This window comes from Phalacrocorax carbo, chromosome 12 (genome assembly GCF_963921805.1).
Source record: "Phalacrocorax carbo chromosome 12, bPhaCar2.1, whole genome shotgun sequence".
In the NCBI taxonomy this organism is placed as follows: domain Eukaryota; kingdom Metazoa; phylum Chordata; class Aves; order Suliformes; family Phalacrocoracidae; genus Phalacrocorax; species Phalacrocorax carbo.
Window position 1 is genome coordinate 180,144 of NC_087524.1, and position 22,513 is coordinate 202,656.

General features: G+C 38.8%; 1 protein-coding gene across 12 annotated transcripts in view; it reads left to right on the plus strand.

Moving 5' to 3' along the window:
- USP54 (ubiquitin specific peptidase 54) overlaps positions 1–22,513 on the plus strand; it is a 102,508-nt gene that overhangs the window by 53,484 nt on the left and 26,511 nt on the right. For 10 of the 12 annotated variants that reach the window (XM_064463603.1, XM_064463591.1, XM_064463598.1 and 7 more), the window contains 8 exons: positions 733–825; positions 10,954–11,088; positions 12,464–12,577; positions 12,731–12,813; positions 14,864–14,969; positions 18,176–18,322; positions 19,715–19,864; positions 21,290–21,458. In XM_064463603.1, the coding sequence (XP_064319673.1) occupies positions 733–825; positions 10,954–11,088; positions 12,464–12,577; positions 12,731–12,813; positions 14,864–14,969; positions 18,176–18,322; positions 19,715–19,864; positions 21,290–21,458 (997 nt within the window). The remainder of the gene's footprint in view (positions 1–732; positions 826–10,953; positions 11,089–12,463; positions 12,578–12,730; positions 12,814–14,863; positions 14,970–18,175; positions 18,323–19,714; positions 19,865–21,289; positions 21,459–22,513) is intronic. The other 2 variants (XM_064463597.1, XM_064463601.1) reach the window with 2 other exon arrangements.

Here is a 22,513-nt window from a genome sequence, read left to right on the forward strand (position 1 = left end):
CTGGTGCTTCAGCAAACATTGCCTGTAGCTGTTGCTTGCAGAACACATAAAAGCCTGCTTGCTTTTATATGCTGTGACTATACCTGGTCACATACCTGGTATTATCACCATATCTGTCCTGAGAGAAAAGTATAACTGCATACACAGGTTAGGGTTAGAAATCTGCGAGTAGTCATGGCACTTACTAGTGATAATATTGGGCATAACGGCTTTTAGTAATTTATCATTTTTGACTTGGAGGAACCTGTTAATGTATGTGCTGTTGGTGCTCAATTTTTCCAGCATTTGGGCTTTCTGCTCAGAGAAAGGAGGCTGCCTAGGAGGTGGAAGGATGGAGGGGTTTCAGCTGCAGCAGTAGATGGGGTGTCCTTGGCAGTTCTGCCCAGCCTCATGGTGCAGCTGCACGATGGCTGGCTGTGGTGCCAGCATTGGGGAGCAGTCAGGGCAAGTGCTGTTTAAGATGGCACTGCCACATGGACAAAGCACGTTGCAAGAAATTCAGAGGGATGTCCTACTGTGGCTTAATGCATGTAAATGCTACAGCTGAGGAAGAAAGATGAAAAAGTCAACTTGCTGTTAGATAAAAGGCATCCCATTTTAAAAGTGATGTTTACTGCACTGACATTAGTGTACTTCTGGGATTATTTAGCATGTGCAGCTTTAGTCAGAGCTATATGCAGTATTTTATTTTATATATTCATAAAATTAGCTGTGCCCCTTTTTGTGTTTCAGGTTCTCTGGCACCTGGACATTTTTCGCCGCAGTTTCCGGCAAATCACAATGCACAAATGTATGGGTGATTCTTGCATCTTCTGTGCTCTTAAGGTAAAGGTTGGAAATAAATGAAAAACAATTAAAAAAATGAATAGAAACTTTTCTGATATTTGATTAATATGTGTAGTCAAACTTGCATCTGGAAATTTGTGAGAGCAAAAGTAAATCTGATAGGTATTGTCCCAAGACACTTCATAGTACTGTTTTAAAAAATATGTTAGAGCCAATGAATTGTGAAAATGTTGTAGGGAAAGTTTCAGATATGAGGACTCTTATTAATGGAGTGCAGATCATTGTGAGCCTCCATGTTGTTTGAAAGATTAGTTCAGACAGTAAAACACCAGTTTGCTTTGTTTTTTCCAACCTATTTGGTTTATAAATATCATACTGTATACAGTTAGTATGGTATTCCGAAGTTACCTTTTCCTCAGAGCCACTTTAAATGTCAGCATGGAGAAGGCCATTTAGCTTTAAGCCTTTCTGTTGAAAACTGTTGATTATGGAAAACTAAAAGGTATTTTCTAGCGTAAATATTGATGTTTGCATTAAATGGCTCTGCATTTTGTGGTCTCTGTTATAAAAAAACATCAGTTATGTTTGTAGATGCAGATACAATAACTGACTGTTATAGGTGCTGTCTGGACAGTAAGATCTAGGTGCTAGCTCTGATTCCGAGTACTGTTATGTATTTGAGTAAATTACACAGTCCTACATCTCCATTTGTCTCTACCCATTAACTTCTAGGGCTTCTGGTTTTTTGTGCCCTCCTTTCTAAGTTTTGCTACTTTCAAACACACGGCTCCCTCTGACCTCATGGGGGAAATGGACATGATGCAAACATGTTGAAAATACCAGCTTTAATCTTCCCGAGCAGTGATTTTTCTTTCTGAAATTAGGACTGAGACATTTTCTTTGATCACAAATGGGTGTAAAAAAGTAAAATCCAACTAAATATTTAAATTTATTGTGGGATAACTTATTGTCATGAATTCTGCGTGCAGTAATGAAAATGATAGACAGCATGTCTTATAAATGCGGCAAAACAGAGTGCAAGGTTTAAATTAAGATCTGAAGTTCATGGGTAATATTTGTAGTATAATAGCTGTCTTGCTACTGTTAAGTGACTTTACAGGTGTTCTGGTAGAGACAGGCTTGAAATGAGTTATCTAGTGAGTTTTTGGACTGTTGTTGAGGGGTTTTCCCTTGCAAAAGAACAGCAGAGGAGGCTACTAAGGCGTGAAAGAAGATAAGCAATTTCCTTCTGCAGGGAAGTTTGTCTCAAGACATACCTGTTGAAATTATGAGACAGGATGATATTTACAACAATATCATCAGAGGAGATACAACAGTGGGTTAGGAGCAAGATGGCACATCCGAAGTGAGAAATACAGCTATCCAGACAAAGAAAAGATGGAGTATTAAATATATCCCTTCCTTATAGGGAAGTGGCAAGATTTAGGCATGATCTGGTTTGAGTTTAAGTTCAGCGGGATAAACAATTTGAAGCTGATTCTTGGATCGTGCCCTCGAGTATTGCCAAGTGATTGGCATTCTTTGGTAGCTGAGACAAGGACAGAAAGAAAAGGATTTAGGAAATTATCATGAATGTAAGCTTCTGCTGTTCTGGGGTTTAACCTAACAGCAAGATATGGCAATGAAATACCAGGAGATCGGACACTTTCTGCCATTTGACTGAAAGTAGACTTGACTACTGGACTCTGAGGTAGAGTTTAGAGGTTTTAGTATAAAGATAATAGTTAAAGTCTTTTTCTGAATGAGACTACTGAAAAAGAAGGCGGGGGGGAAAGAGAGGATGAACTTTTGTGGAACTGATATTGAAAGATCAACTCTGGGCAAAGATGGATCTGGATTAGCAGTACCAGTCTGAGAGGGGAAGGCACTACAGTAAGTCTGGAAGATGGCAGGATCTGTGGAATATATGTATTAAAAGCAGACATTAGGTTGAAGAGTGTTTAGTTTTGTTGATAAAATCCTTGCTTTTGACATCTTGCTGAAGTGTGCAGTATGCTATTATAAACTTGGAAGTGACAGGTAGAGTGGCAGAATTCACAAATTGTATGTCTGCAGCCATATGCTTATTTTTCAAATTAAGCAGCTTTTGAAAAAACTGCTGTTCTCTCTTCTCGCTCCCAGATACCTGCAAGGATTTTTTTGGTTTGTTTCCTGTCTGAAGTTCTTAGCGATGCCATGCTTAGCCAGAAGGTGTTACAACCCTTAGTTTCCAACAGAGCTATAATGTTGCACCAAATCCTCAAATACTTCTGCACATTTTAGAAAACTTGCATCTGGTTATGTGCAGAATTCCTGTAGCTCACAAAACTCAATGTACAGTGAAAAACTCTGAAGAAATGCATGAACAAGTACAGAATTCGGACAAGTATTTCTGAATATGAGCAGTAGCCAATACTTAACAAAGTAAATAAATTACTTCCAACTTGCTTTAATCCAAATCAAATGAAAATGTTAGTATTTTCCCTATCTGCAGTCTGTTCTTCATAGGAAATTTCAGTGTGTTCTACCTAAGCTTATTCCAGAAGCTTCAGAAAGTTTACAGGCATCTAATGTAAAACTATACAAGAGAAAAAATACGTAGAGTTTTTTTTTGTTAGACGTTACAGAACTGTTTTACTCCTGGTTCCCTTAGGTTCATAAAGAAACTCACAACCTTATGTTTTTCTCTGGGTGATACCGTGACAAATTTCCACCTTTATTAATTTGTGTAAAATGTTGATGCGTGTACATAAGCATTTGAAAAACTTCCCCCATTGATATGTTCTTATCAAGTCAATATTATAAAGGTGAGTAATAAAGGGTGTCACTTTAAGTGAAATTGGGGGTGCAAACCTCTCCTCTTCCCACCAAAAAATCCCAAACATCAGAAACATAGGCCATCTTGCTTGCATGTAACTGAAAAGGTGGGGTAACTAATTGATAAAGGTATGCAAAAGGGAGAGCCCCACACCGTGGAGATGATAGCATTCATTTTCATAAACTCTGTAAGCATGCATTTGGAGGGGTGAGGAGGGGAGGGTGTTTAAGATATTTACTTGTTCTCTGCTGCCCTCTGGATCAGTGTTCTCAAGCTGCTCTTTTTTTTTTTGCTCCCGTGAAAGTCTGTCTGGCACATACTATGTGTAATCTTGTGTAAGACAAATGGGATAATGTGCTTAATACGCGCCTAATACTCCAGGCATCACCAAGAGCATGTTTTGAGTCCCAGTGTAGCAGGATCATCCCTTCACTTCCCTGCTTGTCTCTTCCCCTCCCCCAGCCCTCCCATCTGCTCTGGAAGCCTTTAACCATTGTCCTGCCAGGGTAATGCCAGCTTAGCCTCCAGGGCTTTGACATCTTTTTTCTCTTGAATCTTGCCTTAGGCTTTGCTAAAATGAGGGAGAAGATATGGCTGGATCCAATGGGAACTCAAGAATTTGGAGCTCTATCCCATGCGAAAATCTCCTGTTAGGGTCTGGGGAGAGGTAATTAGCCTTGCATGCTGTCAGGTGGGTCTGCCCGAAATACCTGTCCAGACCAATTGAGGAGGAGGCAGGGCGTGTTTACTCTTCTCTGAAGCATGCTGGCGTGTTCAGATCCCAGCCTGGCCAGGGAACAGGCAGTTCTTGGGGGGGAGTCAGTTGTGTCCCTGCCTCCACTCCAGGTTCCTTTTGCAGGATACCTCCTGTGTTGTGCAGAGGGTTCATGCTCTTCCCCTACTGTGAACCCTTGCTCTAAAGGCAACATTCTGTTCCCATTGACTTTAGAGGAAGATACTCTTCAATAAGCTAAATTTAGCCTTTGAATAACACCAAAGTTATATTTTTTCCATGCTTTCTTGGCTTGCTGCAACTGTTTCTAGGGATTCTGACATCATGCACAGTATTTACTGTAAGTGCTCAGCTACCTCTATAAATATTATTTGTAATTTTAAATTACTTTTATTTATAAAATGAGGGATCACAGGACAGTGATGTCATACCCGAAATCAAATCACATTTTATTTTTGTACCGCATTGAAGACACCCATTGCACAAATTCTTCAAGTGATTTTAAAACTTGCGGTTGTGCCGAGCTATGTTTACATGGCTAAAAAATGAACCTTGAAATCATTCCAGACATAGGTTCATTGGTTATTTTGAAGGAGCCTTACATCAACAGATGAAGACAAGGCAGAGTTGCAGACCCTGTGCTGGAATCCCAGACACTGTTCCTTAAGGTGTGGCATTATTTGTTTTTTTTCAGTACACAAGCTGTCCTTACTGCTGTTCAGTTTGCCTGCTGTAACTGGAACAGTCTTTTGATTTATTATTAATGTTGAAGTCTACTGTGTTCTGTTTATTTTCCTTTTTCTAGAGCATGACTTTGCTTTGGTGTTTGTTTATCACAGCTGGAAGAAGGCAGGAAGGGGGAAATCCGTCCACTGTACTGAGCATGCCACAGAGAGTTTGTTCTCCTTCCAGGGATTGTACTGGGAGCTCCATAGTGCCAGGATATAGGACAGAGTGTTTTTTGTAGTTTGCAAAGAAGAATGCTCTATTGATTGATAAATTCCAGTAGGGCTGGTCTTTTCTGTAATTTTGTCATGTGCAACAAAAGCAGGAAGAATGTAAATTTTCTGTGTAGAAATCATGTTTTCTAAGGTGAAAACTGAGAACAATAGGGTATTGAAGTCCTTTAAAAAAGTGGAATGACTGTAGTTCATGGTTCTGATTAGCCATTTGACTGAAATGGAGGCATTTGTTATGAAAAATTCATTATGTGGTTGAGACAGTAAGAGGTTGGTTGTAAAGGTTTCATCCTCTAGTTTTGAGCTTTTTTCCAAATTAGGGTAGAATTTCAGGGTAAAACAGTAGTAAAAGTATATAAAATAATTATTTTTATGGTTTAAACTTTTTTCCCCACTGCCTGACAAATAAACTAGCAGCGAATACAGTTTCCTGAGTAGTTAAACTGGTAATTGAAGCTTCCAAATAATGACTGCCTTTTTTGATCTTAATCAAGCAGTTAATAAATTGTCACCTAGTTGATGTGGGCACTCTGTGATTTGGGTTTCTTTTCCTGACACCGTCCTAAACAAAACTGATGGACAGTATATTTTTATTTGATTCTGGTAGTAGCCAGGGGTGCCTGACTTTATAGTTCACACTGGGGACCTTATGTTGCGGTTTAGGGCACAGTGCAAGTAAAAATGGAAGAGAGACCGTAAGAGAAAGGAATAATGGAAGTCTAGGTTGATTGTTATCAGACCTGGAGGTTTGGAAGGAGATCCAGAGACACAAAACCAAATAGAGCTAGAATTATTTGTACCCTTGAAAGCAAATATAACACCAGGAAATGTGGGGAAGAAATGTAAGATCGTGGAAATACTGTGGGTGGAGGATGTTGTGGTTGGATGGGAGAAAAGTTACTTTAGCAGCCAGAATTTTTATTGAAATGGGTTGTTGTACTAAGTAAAAGGCTGAATCAGGAGAAGAGTGTGATGTTCTGGATGAGAGATTAGGCACTGCAGACAAGAGAAAAAAGTCCAATGAATGGAATGGAATAAGAAGGACATGCTATTGAAATGGAGATAAAGTGTTGGGTTTTTTTAAAAAAAAAACACACACACAAAAAAACCCCAAACCCAACCTGTCACAACTGAGTGACAATAAGAATAATGTTGATATGTTGAGCAGTGAGAGAAGGATGAGGATTGGCCATGTTAATATCTGTAGATTTTGCTAAAAGGCAGAAACTGTTCGTGTAGGGAATACTAAACCCTTTGGGGGGACATGTTTTGTTCTTTGAAAGACATACCACACCGCTAAAGCCGCAGCAGCATCCCCATCCAGAAAGAACTTCTGCACAATGCTGCAAGAGAATAATTAGTTCTCAGAAAGCTGCCAAGGATGGAACTCAAATTTACAGTGCGTGGACAGCTGTTGCCTGTTGCCTTCTGTCATCAATTTATTTTTATGCCAGCCTGCTTCTACATGCTTGATTAAAAAGTTATATGTGCACATATATCAAGTCTGGTGATTGTTTCATCAGTATGGTTAGATATACATTGCAGGTGTCAGTTTACCTCAAATAAATGGAATACTTCTTTCCTAGGGAGAAAATGGATTCCAAACATCGTAAGAGATAATTGGGAGCAGATATTGTCAACTATGGCAGGGTTCACATGTATTTCAGTTTTCCAAATCTTTAACATTTAAAAGAACTCTAAACTTTGAATCCATTAATTTACTTTAAAGAATAACTAATGTCTTTAAAGAATAATTACTGCTAGTTATGATCATGCATATGAATTCTAACATTCTGAAATAGAAAGTGGGGTTTTAACTTGAGTAGTTGTATGATAAAGGTTCCTTGTCTCAGACCTTAGGTTGTTTTCCTTTGAGGCTTTAGAAAGTTTATGGTGATTCCCCACACTTCCCAAACTGGAGGAGGTTATTTTGGGAGATGTCTGACTCTGCAAGTCCTTGTTCTGATGTATGTCAGAAGCCTAGACCTGTAGTAGAAAGGACATGAAGCTTCCAGTTAAAAAACTAGAAAAAAAGCTTTCTGAATGGTAATAAGCCAAGTGAGGCCCTACAATAGATCACCTGGGATAGTTAAGGAATTTCCAGATTGGGATGCCTCTGAGAGCAAGCTGGTGAAATATCAACTATGTAATTGTAGTTGATTTCAGCTTAGTACTTGGAGAAGGACTAGGTGCAACTAGATGGACTCTGGCAATTTACTCCTCTTAAAGAATGCTTGTGCTTCCTAATTTTGCTGTCTCTGGTAGCCTTTCCAGACCTTCAAAGATCTGTAGGGAAGGGGATATGGAGGGAGATGGGCTTCTTTTTTTATATAGACCTCAGGAATGCAGTGTAACCAGAAGGCATACTTCCTATCTGAAAAATCCTTTGCTCATGCTGTTCTTTGCCTTGGCTCATAGACTTACCAACATGCCAAGAATAAGTGATCAGCGTAGAAATCAAAGAACTGCTGTTAATACAATATTACTAACTGCTCAGACTTTATGTTAAGCTTTTTTTTTCTGGTTCTGCATCCTTAATTTTAGTTACTGAAAACTGGTAAAATAGGAGGGACGTCCCTTGTTCATGAACCTTTTAGCAGTGTCTTTTCATATCGTTGCAGCTGTTAGGAATACGCTCATTTGTGTGACAGTGTAGCCATCGAGAGAGCGCATCAGTGTGGTGAATACACTAACGGGGGTGGGGGGGGCGGCGGGGGGGTTAACTATCTTCAGATTCGGGTGAAGTAATTTTTGAAAGAGAAAAAAGTTTGAATGTTTCATATCTAAGGTCTCGTTAAGTTCAGAAGTACTTGGAGAAAATGTGTCATGAAAACTCCTGGGGCAGAATCAGCAGTGATTTCCTGGTCTGCGCCCAGCTGGCTTTCAGGCCAGTATATGGAACAAATGTGTTAGTGATTAACAGTATCACTCAAGGGCAAGACCTGAAATTAAGGAGATCTGAGGTAACTTAAAGTGGTGAAACTGCAGGAAATGCCACACCTGCCCATCTAAGGCTGACAGACAAGAAAGACCTGTTCTGAAGGTGAGCAAAGACCCTGTCTTGAAAAATAAGGAAAGGGAGAAACAAGACCTGGCCACCCACACCCCTCTCCTAAACGAAACAACAACCCACCCCAAAGTGCTGACCCAAACCCAGTGAAAACCACCACCGCCCCCCCATGTTCAAAGTGCTTTTGACTCTGGGGTGCTTTTGGGGCTTCCTACAAGCACTGTGTTCCCGCATGCTCTACACTGCACTGTGCAATGACATGAAAAGATTTGATCTTTATTAGATTAAAATGCACAATTACTCACTGGTTTTAAATATTTTTTTCATGTAATCTAAATAAGACTGTACTATTGTGTGCTATGTCATAAAAAATTTTAGGAAGTAGTGTTCTGTATAACATTGGAATCTTTTACTTCCTGATTTTACATATTAGAACTCTTCACAGAATTCTTTGCTGTTACTGAGTTATTTTTGTTCTGTGGTTGTGGTAACAGATTTCAGTCTTCTGCTGTTCATATTTAATGAAAGCTTTTTAGTTTTAATTGTGAAGGCTGTAATTATTTTGTGATGCAAAAAAATTTGAAATGCAAGATCTTGTGAAAAAGAGTTGCTTATAATCATCAGGGTCACTTTTTCCTTACTAGATCTCTTTATGTTAACTAATAGATATGTTACAGGTAAAAGTGAAGTGTACTATTTCTTTAAAGATGGAAATTTAAGATAAGAGTTTTGGTTTGCTTGCTTGCTTCTCTTTTTACCTCTTTTGGAGCCTGCACTGATTCTCTCATTCCCCCCTTCCCCGCAAGAGTGCAGAGCAGTCTCACAGCTCATTGAAGCAAACCGGGTCCTGCCCATCAATTCCCTGCAGCAAGGTTGCGTGCCAGCCACTACGAGAGTGTCTCAGTTTCCAGATCTATGAAGTGAGATTGATGATAACCAGAATAAAGACATTTCTAAAGTGCAGTCATGAATATTTTCAAGTGCTCTTAAATTATTTAATGTAAAGTGCTGAAGCAGGATGGAATTATGTTTCACAGCTTTTTTAATTTTTTGAGGTCCACTGAAATAAGAAAATTTACTAATGAAACATGAAACTTGCTCTGTTATCAGAGCGACAGAAATGGGCATCAAAGTTGTTAAATAGAGAGACTTTGTCATTCTCATTTTTATATATGTACATATAAAAGGTGACTGAAGTACTATCTGTAATTCATGAAGTGTGAAACTTAAGTGCCTCACAGCCTTCTCTTTGTTACTGCTTTTCTCGTCGTTACTTGATACTCTAATAAAGGCAATATTAGGAGAGCTATGGGCTTCAGCACAGTGGGTCCCACGTGAATGAGCACCATAAGGACTACCAATATAAAAATAGCAGTAAAGAGAGATGGGTATTTTACATTCTGTAATTAAGGGAGGAAGTGACACATGAATCAAAATCACTACAGATTCTCAGTATAGATTTGAAAAAAAAAAAAAAACCCAAACAGGCAAGCCAGGTTGAGGCTGGCTTTCTCCTTGGGTGGCTAAGTTTAGAAGGCAGAAACGCCAAGTGGTGCACAATTGAAGATGATCCTGTTTTTTATCTTGCAGTAAGAATGGAGCTTTTCCACAATCTCTAGGGAAATTGTGAGGAAAGCTTTATAGGAAAGGACAAGCAGAATTTTGAGATTGACACTGATGCAGATGGTTGCTTGTCGTATGAAATGAGGTAGAAAGAGCAGAGTGGTGATAGAGACAGACTGGTCTTGTATGAAAATAAGGGCTAGAAGTTTTTACTTAAACTGAGGATCTTGCATACAGAACTACCCTCCTATTTTTGTAGGAGGGCACAATGAAAGGTAAATAACTGTTCAGAGGATCTTCTGGATCTTACACACGCGTGCACATGCATACGCACGCGCACAAAAAAAGGGGGTTTTTAATCAGTTGGGAATATGTACTGAAATTTCACACGTATAACCCACATTTGAGATGATAATCCATCTTTATAGAACTACTCATCCTTGCAAATGATTACGCAGATGATCTGTGAGTTACAGTTATGAAAATGTAGGTTTATGGCACAACAAGTGAACAGCTGGCCATACATAGGAACTGCTGTTTGATTCATGCTTTTTACTCCTCCATGTTGACCCCCACATCATCTGATTCTTAGCCACTTGTTGGATTTATTGGAAGGTAAGTTCCTTAAAGAGTGCAAGCGTCAGGTTGTGCCTCTTTAAGGGTTAAGACATTTGGAAAGAGCTGCTTGAAATAGGAGAGAAGGCAGCACGTGTAGGAAGAAAACTACTGAGGTGGGACTGAAAAAGTGAACTGGAGAGGGAGAAAAAGGAATAAAAAGCGAGGAAAATTTGGTGTCCATTGTATTTGCTTCAGGAATCAAATTTGGAGAAAGATCTAAGGGGGACTGACACTGAGGAAAATTTACCCCCTAAACTCCCTACCGGCCCTGGGATATGTGAAAGGAAAGGAAGGAATACACAAAGGGTATATGATTTCAAAGGAGTAACTTTCAGGATTTTTTCTTGTAGTCCCTGAACAATACAAATATCTGTGTGTTGCTTGATCAAAGGTTTGCTGTTTGTTTTCAGATAACTTGAGTCATGTTTTTAAAATACAGTTAACTATCTTTTTGTTTTCTTACTAGGGTATCTTCAACCAGTTTCAATGTAGCAGTGAGAAAGTACTGCCTTCTGATGCCCTGCGCACTGCTCTTGCAAAGACATTTCAGGATGAGCAACGCTTCCAGCTGGGCATCATGGATGATGCTGCAGAATGTTTTGTGAGTATAACTGAAAGATGGTTTGACAGGCATAGATGCAAACAATGGGTGTTTTTTTCCCCCTCCATTCTTCCCCTCCTCAAATTCCAACAGACCTGGCATGTGTGGCCTGGATCTCCACAGGGAGATCCTCAGTGGGGAATAAGATAATGGGCTTATGGTAACCCAACGTATCCTGCGTTTGTAGAATATAGCAAAATAATATAGTTTAATGAGCTTGCTTAAAATGGAAGTAGATTTTACCAATAAAGCCTCAAAGTGAAATAAATTACATCAGCCCCTGTGAGCATCATTACGTCAAATCATTGTATGCACTCCAGCACTTGAACAGAGTTCTGTATGTAGTAGAACATGGGAGCTTTTAATCTAGTTCCTTCCTTGAGATAGCTAAATAACCCATCTAATACTGCTGTAGGAGTCCTCACAAGCAGGTTTGTTAGGACAACCATACTAGCACAAGGACAGTTAAAATGGGTACAAGTTCTCTTTTGAGGTTAAGGTTTGAGGCAGAGATAATTCCATAGCTTTTCACTTATTTAACATTTTCAGTCCTAAAGGCAGAGATTTACTTTAAATGGCAAAAGAGCTTAGATTCTGAAGTCCAAGGGAAATTGCACAAGGTTGGAGTTATTTTGCCTAATAAGTAATCTTGACCTGCTTATTGCAGGCCTATAAACCATTTAGGCAGCTCATAGCGATGGTGAAGGTTGTGCTGCTGGAAGAGGTGTCAGTAGACTTCTGGCACCCCCAGATTAATGTTGGCAACAGTGGGAGGAGAGGAGGTCTTAGGACAAGAACTCCTGGGAACTTGAAAACAGATGGAGTTGTCTGAGATAATATCTAGAAAACATTCAGTACTTCTGTTTCACGTAAAATTTAGTCTGCTTCTTCATTTATTAGTTCTCCCCCTTTTTGGATAGAATATAGATTATTTGCTCTATTTCAAAGCCCTTGTGGAATATAGAAGTTGATTTGGGTTACTTTGTGTTGATGAGGAGAAGTTAGTGTCAACCCAGTAATTTTAAAATTGCAAAGCTGATCTGGCTGTTATATTTGGTCAAATCTGTTGATGCTTGAGAATGAGACAGACAGAAGAATTAGTGCCAATCTTCAGCTGTGCTAGTAAATAAAATAAATGGCAACCCGATATAACATTTCAAGTGAGAAGTGGTAGCCGTTTTCTTTTATATCAGAGAAATGCCAACTTCTTTGTTTTCTAACCAACTTTCAAAAATTTGCAGGAGCCTTCTGTCTCCATAAATAACGCTTATAAAATCATTGCATCTGACATGCTTTTGTGATTTATATTTTAAACTTTTGTCTACATTTGAAATGACCTAATGCTTTTTTTACTTTTTCTTCTCTCTGTGGCTAGGAAAACCTGTTAATGCGAATTCACTTCCACATTGCAGATGAGACAAAGGAAGATATTTGCACTGCACCACATTGTGTTTCCCATCAGAAGTTTGCGATGACCTTGTTTGAACAGGTGTGGTAATGATACATGCTTCGTACAAATCACCAGTTCTCAAGTTTCAAATTTTCATTGCTTAGACATGCATTACCATGATAAAAAAGATACAAGCAGAAGTGGAAATACCTGTTTAATCTTGTTGATGTATTATGTTTTCTTTCTCTTTAGTGTGTTTGTACCAGCTGTGGTGCCACCTCTGACCCATTACCTTTCATCCAGATGGTACATTATATTTCCACAACCTCACTCTGGTGAGTTGAGATTTTTACAGGGAAGAAAACTTCTCTTTTTTAAAAAAAAAAATACTGGTATTGCAGTTTGATCTTTACCTTCACAAGATTAAATGTCCAGAACGTGGTTTGTTCAAAGTTGGTGGACCTCCGATAACTATGATAAGTAACATGAGAACTTAGTGGAGCAGAAGATATCAATTTAGGCATGGATCTGTGTGTCTACTTCTTTATAATTCTGAAACTGACAACTGTAGTGGCAAGGGCTCATGATGTACATTTTGAAAGACCTTCATATGTGAGCAGGTAAGTTAAGAAGCAAGGTAAGAAAAATAACAAAATAAATTATGCTGGAAAGGACCTTTGGACATCTACTCCATCCTCCTGTTCAAAGCAGGGCTAACTTCAGATCGAGATCAGGCTGCTTGGGGTTTTGTGCAGCAGAGTTCTGAAAATGCTCAAGGACAGAAATTCAATTCATTTTCTGGGCTGCCTGTTCCAGTGCTTAACCACTCGGTGTGAATTTTTTTTTCCTTATAACCAGTCAGAATACCCCTTTCTGCATGTTTTGCCTCTTGTCCTTCCTCTGTTCGCTTCTGCAAAGAGTCTGGCTTACGTTCAGCTTGTCTGCCAGCTTTCTGTGGTGTTGCTCCTCAGCCATTCAGTGCCCAGCCAATACTGTTGCACTGAGTGTGCTCTGTCCAAGGTGCAAGGTTTTGTATTTTCCTTTACTGAATTTTATGAGGTTCCTGTCAGCTTGTTCCTCCAACCTGTCAAGATGCTTCTGGATACCAGCACTCCCTTTCTGTATATTGACTGCTCCATCTGGTTTGGTATCATCTGTAAACTTGATGTGGGTGTATTCTGATTCATCATCCAGGTTGTTAATGAAAATGTTAAATAGCATCAGCCCCAGTATTAACTCCTGAGGAGCACAGCTCTTAACTGACTGCTGCTTATGTTTTGATCCTCTGACCCTGAAGGTCCAGCTAGCTTTTGTCCACATTGTATTCCACCAGTGCAGCCCACACCTCCCAGTTTGGCCACAGGAACACTGTAGATGACTGGGAAAACTTGCTAGAGACCAAATGATATTAACTGCTCTTGCATCCTCAACAGAACCCATCATTTTATGCTAGGAGATGATCAAGTAGGTCAGGCATAGCTTGCCCTTGATAAATCCATGCTGTGGGTGCTCTGACTCACCTTCTTGTCCTTCATATGCCTGGAGATGATTTCTGAGGGAATTTGGTCTGTTGTTGCCCCAGGCACTGGAGCAAGACTAACCAGCCTGTAGTTCCTCAAATCCCCTTTCTTGGATGGATATATAGCTCTTGCTTTTTCTAGTTATTGGGGGAATTCCCCTGGTCACCATGATCTTTCATTAAATGAGATGGTGCACAGAGCGAAAGCTCTAGCTCTGTAGTAGTTTGAATGAATCCTGGAGGGAAGAAGTTGTAGCAGGTAGCTGCTCTGTTAAAAGCTGCCTAAACCTGTTTGAGGCAGGAATCTGTTATTCACTTCTGTGTTGAATTTTTGACTGGGATGAAGACTTCTGTTTCTTGTCCTGCGCATGAGGCGTGGTTACAGAGCCCGAAAATTTTGTCTTGAAAACTACTAGTTGCTCTTCTCATAGAGTTCTCTCTTAAAAGCTACCACTTTACCAATGTATCAGGACTACTGTAAAGCATTCCCCCTTGTGGCTGCTACCTGCAATTCCATCGAGCTGTAGTATTTCTTTACGTTACTGGCAGACAGTGTGTATCAGAATATTGTTTATTAGAAAAACAGGAAAATAAGTATGTAAATGCTACAGCTTGTTTTTAAGATGTCAATTTTAGGTAACTAGAAACTCTTTAAGTTTTACTTGTTTTCTTTATGCAGTACTATCATGGAAGGTGTAGTAATTCACACTTAACTGTGTGATTTTTCTGTACTACAGTATTAAATATAAAAATGTTGTGTATTTTAGGGTTCTTTTCATAAAATTTAAGTGAAACACAATTAATGTGGATTTGGATTTTTATTTTATTATTAAATTTTTGTTTTCCATGCTTTGTCTATACTGAAGCAATCAAGCTATTTGTATGCTGGAGAGACGAGAGAAACCAACTCCAGATATGTTTGGAGAGCTGCTACAGAATGCCAGCACTATGGGAGACCTGCGAAACTGTCCAGTTAGTAGTCTTAGCTTTCCTTTTGTGGGGGGACGGACAAGACAGAAGAGGTTTAGTAGATTACACTGATGTGTACTTTCACTCATGAGCATTTTCAAGGTTTAGTTCATCATAATGATGAAAAGCATAGGGGTTTTTAGGGTTTGTATACAGTACCTTTCAGTTATTCAGTGAAGGAGCTACTGATGTTGAGTGCTTCTTCAACTAGACACAAGTCGTGGGAACAGGAATAAACATAGTATTTGCAGGGAAACTAAAAATGAATGTTTCAGAGAATTAGAAACCACAAAAAAAGGTGATGAGGGGGAATAAATTGGAAATGCCTACATCACTCCCAGGGAATGGCTACACAATCCATTTCTGTTCAAGCCTGTGTTGCTGCTAGAAGTACCTATCATTTGTTTGCTGTTCAACTTCACTGAGAGTTGGTGAGGCCTCCAACACTAGCATTACATGAAGCTGCAATCATGCTTCTTTCATCCTATGATGAAAGTTCAGAGATCTTACCTAAGGAAATGGAAATCACAAAGAATTTGGGCACTTTGTCTTTTCATGGGAGATTTCTGTGTGTTGATAGTGGTTTTGATTGGCTAAGCTTTTTACAACAGCGTTCCCATAGTTCATCTAGTTTCTCTGGTGATTATACCTATTGAGGGTAGTGTACTTCATCTCTAATAATAACATGAGAAAAGAAGTGCTTATTTCTTGTAAAATCTCTTCAGCAGTACCATGCTATGGCACAGATAGCAGAACTTTTGTACCAGTCACTGTAACTATGTGTGCAAGACTGGTTGTTTTGCCTAGATGAGCTTCCATTCAACTTCATTACTACCTTTTTGCTGGAATAAATTGAACTGTTGACAAATCTGCTGTACCTGCCTTGATTTTCTGAGTGAGTATTGCTGTTCAGAGTGTAGTAGAGATTAACCAGAAGGTGTAGGCTATAGTTGTTGTAAGTGATGGCTGGCATTTAATCATTTAGAAACAGTTCCTGCATATATCCAGTTGATAGCTACAGGCTGCTATTCCTAAAAATGTTCTGTTTTGCTATGCAGTAAAAGTCTGACAAAATTCAGCTGAATTAAGTCTGTGTATCAGTTGGGTTAAGAAAAATCAAAATTTTTCATGTAAATATAAATATTTTTTTAATCCTAAGGGGTTGGTTACTAAAGCAAGAGTTTGATATTTTGTTCTGCCTTTTAATTTGAGTATGTCCAGATCTAGGGGTTTAGATAGGTATGCGAGAAAAGTTGCCATCAAACTTTTTTACATATTGATTAATAGGTAGGGCAGGAAACAATTGCATAATTGCTGCTTCAGGTAATGCTACTGTTAGATGTCTTACAAGTCCTCAGAGAAGCAGTACAGGCTCTAACAGGAATGGCTTGTGTGCCTGTTCCCTGGGGGCAATGTAAGTATTTTCATATTATCCCTCCCACTTTCTGTAGCTTATAACTCTGAAACATTCACTTTTAGTTTTCATCGAAACATTATTTTGGGTTTTTTTGAATATTGACAAACAGAGGCTCGCTTATCTGAGTAAAAGAAATAAATGATACCGTATTGTTGTTTAAAAGATTCATAGGACTCCAGGTATTTAATAATCAAAGCATGGGAATTTTAATAGAAAGACATACTTTGTCAGGGTGACCTGCTATTTAACTGTGAAATAACTGATCGGATTAAAATGCTTACCAGTACTTGCTGCCCCTTTCTTTTTCTATTTGGGGATTCTTTTCTCTTGAGGCTTAGCCTAGAAGCCATGCGAAGGAAGCTTTTTATCAGGATGCCATATTCCTCCTGCCTTGCAGAAAATACTGATGTTAGCTAGCTAAAACAAAGATGACAATTTGAGAGTAAGATAAGTTTGTTGTGAGGTAGTCCACAGGAATGCTTGTACTTAGAATGACCGTTGCAAAGCATGCTTGAATGTAGTCATCTTAATATTGAAACCTCATACCAACATTTAAATGTCACAGTCCTCTACCTGTAAAATAATCTGTCTTCATTGCCTTGTTGTTAAAACAAAAAAAAAAAAAAAAAAGAACCGAGCTTAATTTTTAGTTTTTGTTTCTCATTGATAATTGGGACTGAAATTCTGGTACATTTTCTAGATTGCTGTGGAAGAGAAATGCTTTATGATCTCTTTTCTGGTTGTAGTGTCAGGAATGATTATATCCAATTGTGAAACAGGTCTCTGTAGGGATGAGAAACTATTCTCAGTATGAAAAATTTTTCTTCTGAAATCTTGCAGAGGTGCCTTTGTGACCTGCCATAGGGGGAAAGTGAGTGTTGCAAAGGGACTTTGCAGTAGTTGTCCCAAAAATAAGAAGAAAGAAAGAAAAAGGGAAGAAGAAAAAAAAAAGGCAGGCACTGTTTGCTAAAATTACAGCGATAATCTCTCTAATTCAGATGGTGAACTTTTTTCATGATGCTTTTAAAGATGACCACAGTTCCAAGGGGATGGGTTGGAAGGACCACCGAGATATGTCTTAGCTTCACAAGCAAACTTATCTCTGAGAAGTACTTGGGCTAGAGAGTGAGGGGAGACTGGCCAGTCAGTAAGCACCGGTAGTTATTTAAAAACTAAAAAATGGGTGGGGAAAGGGAAATGGACTAAGAAATTAAGAACTGCTCCTCCTATTCTCATGATCTTCCAGCTGCTGCTCTCCTATTTATATGAATACTGATGTAACTATGCTGTCCGAGATGAGGTGCTTGAGGTACCTGGTAGAACAACCACCCAATGTTTACAGCAAAGCGGCACCTTCAAGGTTTTTCTGATACTGTTATATAAAAGATCAGTCTCTGTAAATATCCTTTTTAATGGGAGATTCTGATCGAAAGAAAGTGATCTTTCCTTCTAATTCCTAGGAATGTTTTGGGGATCTTTCATGTGTGCTTGCTTTTTTTTTTTTTTAAAAAATAAGCCTACTTTTGCACTATATCTTTTAATCATTATCACTAGTATGAGGAAGAATCAGCAGTGTTCACTTTAAAGCTTGCTAATACCAGATAGACTTGATAACACTCCTCATCTGTGACATAAGAAGCTCATATCTTGACACTGAGCATATTATCTGCTGTGTTTCACCACTACCTCTTTGGAAGCTGTACTTTTGAAACTTGTACTTTTTAGTGCCTTGCCCTAACGTTATAATAAGAGAAGGATTATGTTCAATGTTTTGTATTACTTAAATCCTCAGAGTAACTGTGGAGAAAAGATCCGTATTCGTCGTGTGTTGATGAACTCTCCGCAGATCATCACCATTGGCTTGGTTTGGGACTCGGACCACTCTGATCTGGCTGAGGATGTGATTCACAGCCTGGGCACTTGTCTTAAACTGGGAGATGTGAGTTGTTTTGTATTTTGACACTACCTACAAGCACGGTCTTTCTCATGGTAGTCTATAGTAGGGAATTGAGAAAAACAAGAAGTCACCATATTTACCTTTTCGGTGTCCATGCATAGAGGAATAATAGAGGGCAGATCCAGGGATCTATCTGACCTGTTTCTGATCGCTTCACAAAACCTGTGAAAGTACTAGTGTAATTGCTTATTCTCAAATTTCTGAAAAGACTGAAAATTACTCCAGAAAACAAAGCTTGTCTGAATCAATAGATATTTTCAAGTGCAAGGAAACTTTGCGCTGGGATTTGTGCTATTTCTATGAAAACATAAACTTTTGTTTTTCAAAATGAGAGAGTACATATATTTCTTTTGAAGACAGAATGTAGTTGGGGGGGTGGGGGGGCGGTGTTGGGTGTTTTGTTTTGTTTTTAAATTCCCTTTTGTTTGAAGTGTGTGGTTCTAACACTGTGTTTGGGGTCAGAAGCTTATAGCCTAGAGGATTCACTTATTCTACATTAGCTGATGCTTTGCGGATGATGATGCTGAATTACTGCTTATGACATTGAATTATTGCTTATGCTGAATTATTGGTATACCAAATTGTAGCTGTTTCTTATTGTAGCATTGAGGCATTACATTTGTTATTTTTATATATATTTATATACACGCGCACGTATGTATATATATTAAAAAATGCATTGGCCACTGTATAGTGTACCAAAACCAGTGCAAGTTAGTGGAAATGTGGTTATGAAACAGTGTAGTCCTAGCATAGTAAAGCAGTAATGCACTAAAAAATTAGTCCTGTGCATTTTTAAATAAAGCATGGTCAATTAAATAGTCAGAAAACTATTTTTTGTGTGCTGAATTCTTTAGACTTACTAATATGTTTAGTCCATCTTTTATATGGTATTGTCATAAATTTGTCTTCGCTTAAGTCAGAATAAATGCGAGCTGTTCACTGTCAGAATGGTTTTGTTTCTACTAAGCAAAGAGGAATTAATGTTTTAAACAGTATTTGCTATAATCAGCAAGCATGACAGAGAACACAGATTTTCAGAATAGAACCACACTTCAAATTCTGAAAAGGTAGTATATCATTGTTGTAATGCATTGTTGTAAGTGTCTTCCTTAAAGTGCAGCCACTGTCTCCGAGACTGACGTGATTCTTGAGTATCTGGTGAGTTGGTAGGAGTCTGTTCCTAGTTTATGTCACTGGGTTTGCTTATACATTCATTAATTACTTAGGCAAAACAAGGCAATAAATACTTATCTCTTGAAGTAAAAACCCAACACCTCTCTGTAGTACTTTGAGGTCTTCAACCACAAAGCAGTATGTAAAATTCTGGGCATTTTATTAATTTCTCCTTTCATGTTTCTTACCTTCTTGAAGCTCTTCTTCAGAGTAACTGATGACAGAGCAAAACTCTCAGAGCTGTATTTGGTGGGAATGATCTGTTACTATGGAAAACACTATTCTACCTTCTTCTTCCAAACTAAAATCCGCAAGTGGATGTACTTTGATGATGCTCATGTCAAAGAGGTGAGAAAATAATGTTTAGAAATATAATCTGTTAGAATTTGTTAGCTACTTGTGTGTAGATCCGTACTGTTTTCTACAGAATTCAGGAGATGTGGCTGTTTTTCCAATCAAGATCCATAAGTCTGTTGCACCTTTTTCTGAGCAAAGTAAAGCATTCTCAAAAACGCATATCAGAAATCTCAGAAGCCCTCTTCTGAGTTCTGTTCTGTTGGCTGCCAGGCTTGCTTTTATGCTGTTGTTTGAAAACCTACAGTTTGCTTGTGTGCGCAGCTAACATACATCTCTTTCCCTTGCTGACAAGTGGTATAGCTATTTAGTGCCTGCTTTTTGGGTTCTTTGCTGAAGTACCTAGATGCCAGTCTTCCCTAGTGGTTGCTGCCAACAACAAATTTTCCGCTGCTTCTGTGAGTGCTTTTTCCCCCCCCCTTTTCACTGAGCATGAGGTCCTTGACATTAAAGATACCAGTGCTGGGATCTCGCCACGCTGTTATTAGGTCCCATTAGTTTGGCATTATTTCACACCACTGTCCATTTATTCCTTCTAGTCATGGAATAACAAAGATGAGAGAGGAAAGTGTTCTCCTTTATTCATGCCAAGCACAGTCTCAAAGGGAAAACTCTAATCCTTGCATTTGTTCATAGTCACCTTTCTCTGCAGCAAAACTTTGCCAAGGATAGGTGCTGCAGTGCTTTAGTAGAATACCCGCGCATGGAGCAGATTTGTTGGAATAGATGTTCAGTGTATAAGGTGAAACCTGTATTAGTACATGGGGAAGGTTTTTGAGATTAATATAACTATATGAATTATTGCCTGGCCTATCAAAATGCTTGCAGAGGTTCTGTAACAGCAGAAATACTCACACCAAAGTGGTTAGCTTTGACTTGAATTTGCTGTCATGCTGTTGATGTCTTTTATTTTGTTCATGCTGATGGATGGATTAAGAAGTCTTGTTAAATTCTTTTTTTTTTTTTTTTTTGATTGATGCAAAGTTAGAACATTTCAAAGGATGAAAAGCTTTTTAGGGAAGAAAAAAAATCAAAGGGAAGGATTCTTTTTGTAGTCATATTTTTAGCAGGAATTTTAAGGTATTGCAAGGGTGTGTTCTTGATCAGCTGGCGTCACAAGTGGTACCTTTTTTCTCAAATAAGGTGAATCTCAGAAAAGGGAATGTAAATGACATTTTTAAGGGACAGTTTACTTTCAGTTACATTTCAAAATTTATATCCCTTTTTGCTGTGTTTTCCAACATGTGACCAGCAGTCGGTGTTTCCTTGGTGAGTCCAGTTCAGTGCTGGATTTAGGAGTTAATGTCAGTGGAAAAGCAAACTCTGGAAGAAGTACGAGGGGGAAAGAAGAGAGCTTATTATAGAAAGTCATGACAGAAAACCTTTCCTGTGCATTCTTTGTTGTTGTTGTTAATTCAGATTGGTCCAAAATGGAAAGATGTTGTGACAAAGTGCATTAAGGGTCATTATCAGCCTTTGCTGCTGCTGTATGCAGACCCGAGAGGAACTCCAGTGTCAACACAAGACTTGCCCCCTCAGGTGGATTTACAGCAATATAGCAGGACTTGCTATGATAGCGAAGACTCGGGTAAGCAGTCTGGACTATATGCCTTATACCTTTATGCTGTAATGCTGCATGGGAAAAGTTTTTCTTCTGTTTTGGGTGTGTTTTTGTTAGCAGGGGTGGTTCTTGCTTGTCAAAGCTAATATAGAATTCTGAAGAGGAGTTCCAGTGTTTCACCTTTGAACTTCTCTACTTCTCTTTCAGTCCAAGACTCTGTTGATTTTCTGGGTAGTAATCTTTTTCTTCAAACCTTTTTGGAAGAAACTGGGGGGAGTAGGGAGGGGCATGTAGTGAAGGACCTGTTGTGGCATGGACGTAGAGAAGAACAGTAACTGGCAACTTCAGTGACTGAGTTCATAAATACATCAGAAGTTTTAACAGGAAAGGAATGAGTGCAGAGATGCAAAACACATAAAAATTAAAGGAAGCTGCAGAATTAAACTCAGGAGGGAAGTTAGGGAAAAGAAACGTTACGGGAATGTCATAAATGAGTCCTTTGGGATGGTGAAGGTTTGTAGGGGGAAGGGGAAGAAAACCATTTTATTAAAAAGTAAAAAGAGAGAATCAGTGGATATTATCTTCAGCCTTTGGCTTGTCTTTTACTCGCATAAAGCAGTGCAAGAGATAGGAACTTGTTTGTGGGAGAGAAGCGGAAGGGATTGGCAAAGGTTTATACCCATAATCATGTTTACTTCTTAATTTTTCATTGTCTGTTTTGCATCAAAAAAAATCTATGGCTATAGATTTGTAGGACTTAACATCTCAGAGGCCTTCAACACATTGCTACTTCCTGAATTCTTTGTATTAATGGTAGTCCATTGAATTAGAAAGGTATGTCCAAGTAAGGTGCTTCAGCAGTTAGAACTTGGTCTGCTGAAGATATCGGTGGTGGTCCACACAGGCTGTTGGTTTACTGAAGTTCTGGATAATTTTGGATATTTAGTCACACTATTGGGGGTTGAAGCTTCATTTAAAGAGGGATAGATAAATTCTGAGAAAGTTATGCAACTGCAATCCAGATCAGGTGAAAATAAAAACTGGGTCTAAGTTTATATTGTAATGGCTTTGCTAAAGAAGAT